The following is a 1,634-nucleotide window of genomic DNA, read 5'->3' on the forward strand; positions in this document are numbered from 1 at the left end:
TCGGAAAGGAAGAAGAGGAGATTGGCGAAGACGGAAAACTGTTTTGATTAATGTCGTCCGTATTCTTGTCGTGAGTCCGTTGTTGATGTCGATGTTGCTTGAGGCTGGATACCAGAGCCAAACATGACACGCGGGAGGAGTCAAGAGCGAGCTAGAAGCAGCGTGTGGATGGGACCACTCTGGGCATTCGACTAGGAAAATAGGAGGGGAGGGGGGAGGGGGGGGTGTGGCGAGCGCGATGGAGGTATATATGGAAGGGTGCCGTTTTCATTTAGTTGTCTCCTTGTCAACAGGAAGACGGGAACCAGGGAGTGAGATATAGCCAGGGCACCCTTGAAAACGGGACCAATATATCTATCTGGGGGACCACGAGGAGATACCACGTTGAACGAGCGGAGAATTAGGGCTGGCAGTAATCCAATTGAGGTGAATTTTTTGAGGAGAGGATATTCAAGCAAGAGAGAGAGCGTGTATGCGTATGCGTATGCGTAGGTGTATGTGTATGTGTATGACAGCAGAGAAAAGAAACAACAAAGGAATGAGTGGCGTCTGAGAGAGAGGAGAGAAGAAAGCGAGGGATGTCAGCGTGAGTGAGCAGGGGTGAGAGGAGAAGACAAGGAGAAGACAAGGAGCAGAAGGGAGAGAGAGGCGGGAGGGCGAGAAGGAAAAGCGCAGGAGCACGTGCAAAGCGAGTGAGACGGCAGGGAGAGGACGATCGTCGTGGATAGTCAGGTCAGTCAGCCAGCGAGACGGGCAGAGAGCAGAAGAATAATCACGAATAATCAATGGTGACTGGTGAATAAGAAGAAGCTATTTTCTCATCCCTCGAACAAGCTGGGCTCTCTGTATTATTTGCCTTAGTATTTTTATCTTTATATCCTGATGTCCCCTCTGTATGAAGCAGGGCAAGGTTACCTTATATAGCATCCCCATGAAATGGTTTCCGTGACAGGGAAGAAAAGAAGCTGGGGGCTTGAAGCTTGAAAATCGAGTTACAGGAGAAGCAACTGGGCAGTAGCAGCAGCAGCAGCAGGAGCTGGATGAGGAGACCAAGAACAGGGACCAGAAGCCATTGAGGAAAATTGGAAGCAGAAGAAGAACGAGTGTGTGCAGCAGAGGGAGGTGGGGAGGGGGAGGAAGAGGGGGGGAGTACTACTGCATACGCAGGAAGAGCAAAAAAGCATCCATCGTCGTTGTCGTCGTCGTCGTCGTGGGCGGCGGCGGGATGTATGTATGTATATATGAACAGAGAACGAATGGGTGCGGAACGAACCAAGGGCGAAGGGAGCCAGCAACAGCGGCCCTGTGGGCGGTGGATGGCTGCAGCAGAGCCCAGCCCAGGCGAGCACGACCGACGCTGCTCGGGGCCAGGAGCAGGACGCGGCAAGGAGGGAGTAAGGGCTGCAGTACATCAGTCAGTAGTCAAGTCATCCCCGGTATCGTACCGTTCGTACCTGGCTTGGATCGTGTTTTTTGCAGTTTCAAGAAGCCCTCGCCAAGAGCAGGCCTGGAACGCAATCGTCGCGTCCCACGCTTCTGGTTTTGTTTCTTCCGGCGGGAGATGGATGCTCTTTTGCAAAAATGAGCAGCCAATCAATCAATACATGGGACAGGAGACGATGTTCGGTGCCTGA

The 1,634-nt window shown here is 52.5% G+C and overlaps 1 protein-coding gene across 1 annotated transcript; it reads left to right on the forward strand.

Annotated features, from left to right (window-relative positions):
• Positions 1–1,256: 1,256 nt before the first annotated feature.
• HCBG_02135 (uncharacterized protein) lies at positions 1,257–1,634 on the forward strand (the record flags this gene model as incomplete). Its single annotated transcript, XM_045429184.1, has 1 exon — positions 1,257–1,634. The coding sequence occupies one exon, from the start codon at positions 1,257–1,259 to the stop codon at positions 1,632–1,634; it is 378 nt and encodes a 125-aa protein (XP_045290970.1).

The sequence above is a fragment of the Histoplasma capsulatum genome (genome assembly GCF_000150115.1).
Source record: "Histoplasma capsulatum G186AR genomic scaffold supercont2.2, whole genome shotgun sequence".
Lineage (NCBI taxonomy): Eukaryota > Fungi > Ascomycota > Eurotiomycetes > Onygenales > Ajellomycetaceae > Histoplasma > Histoplasma capsulatum.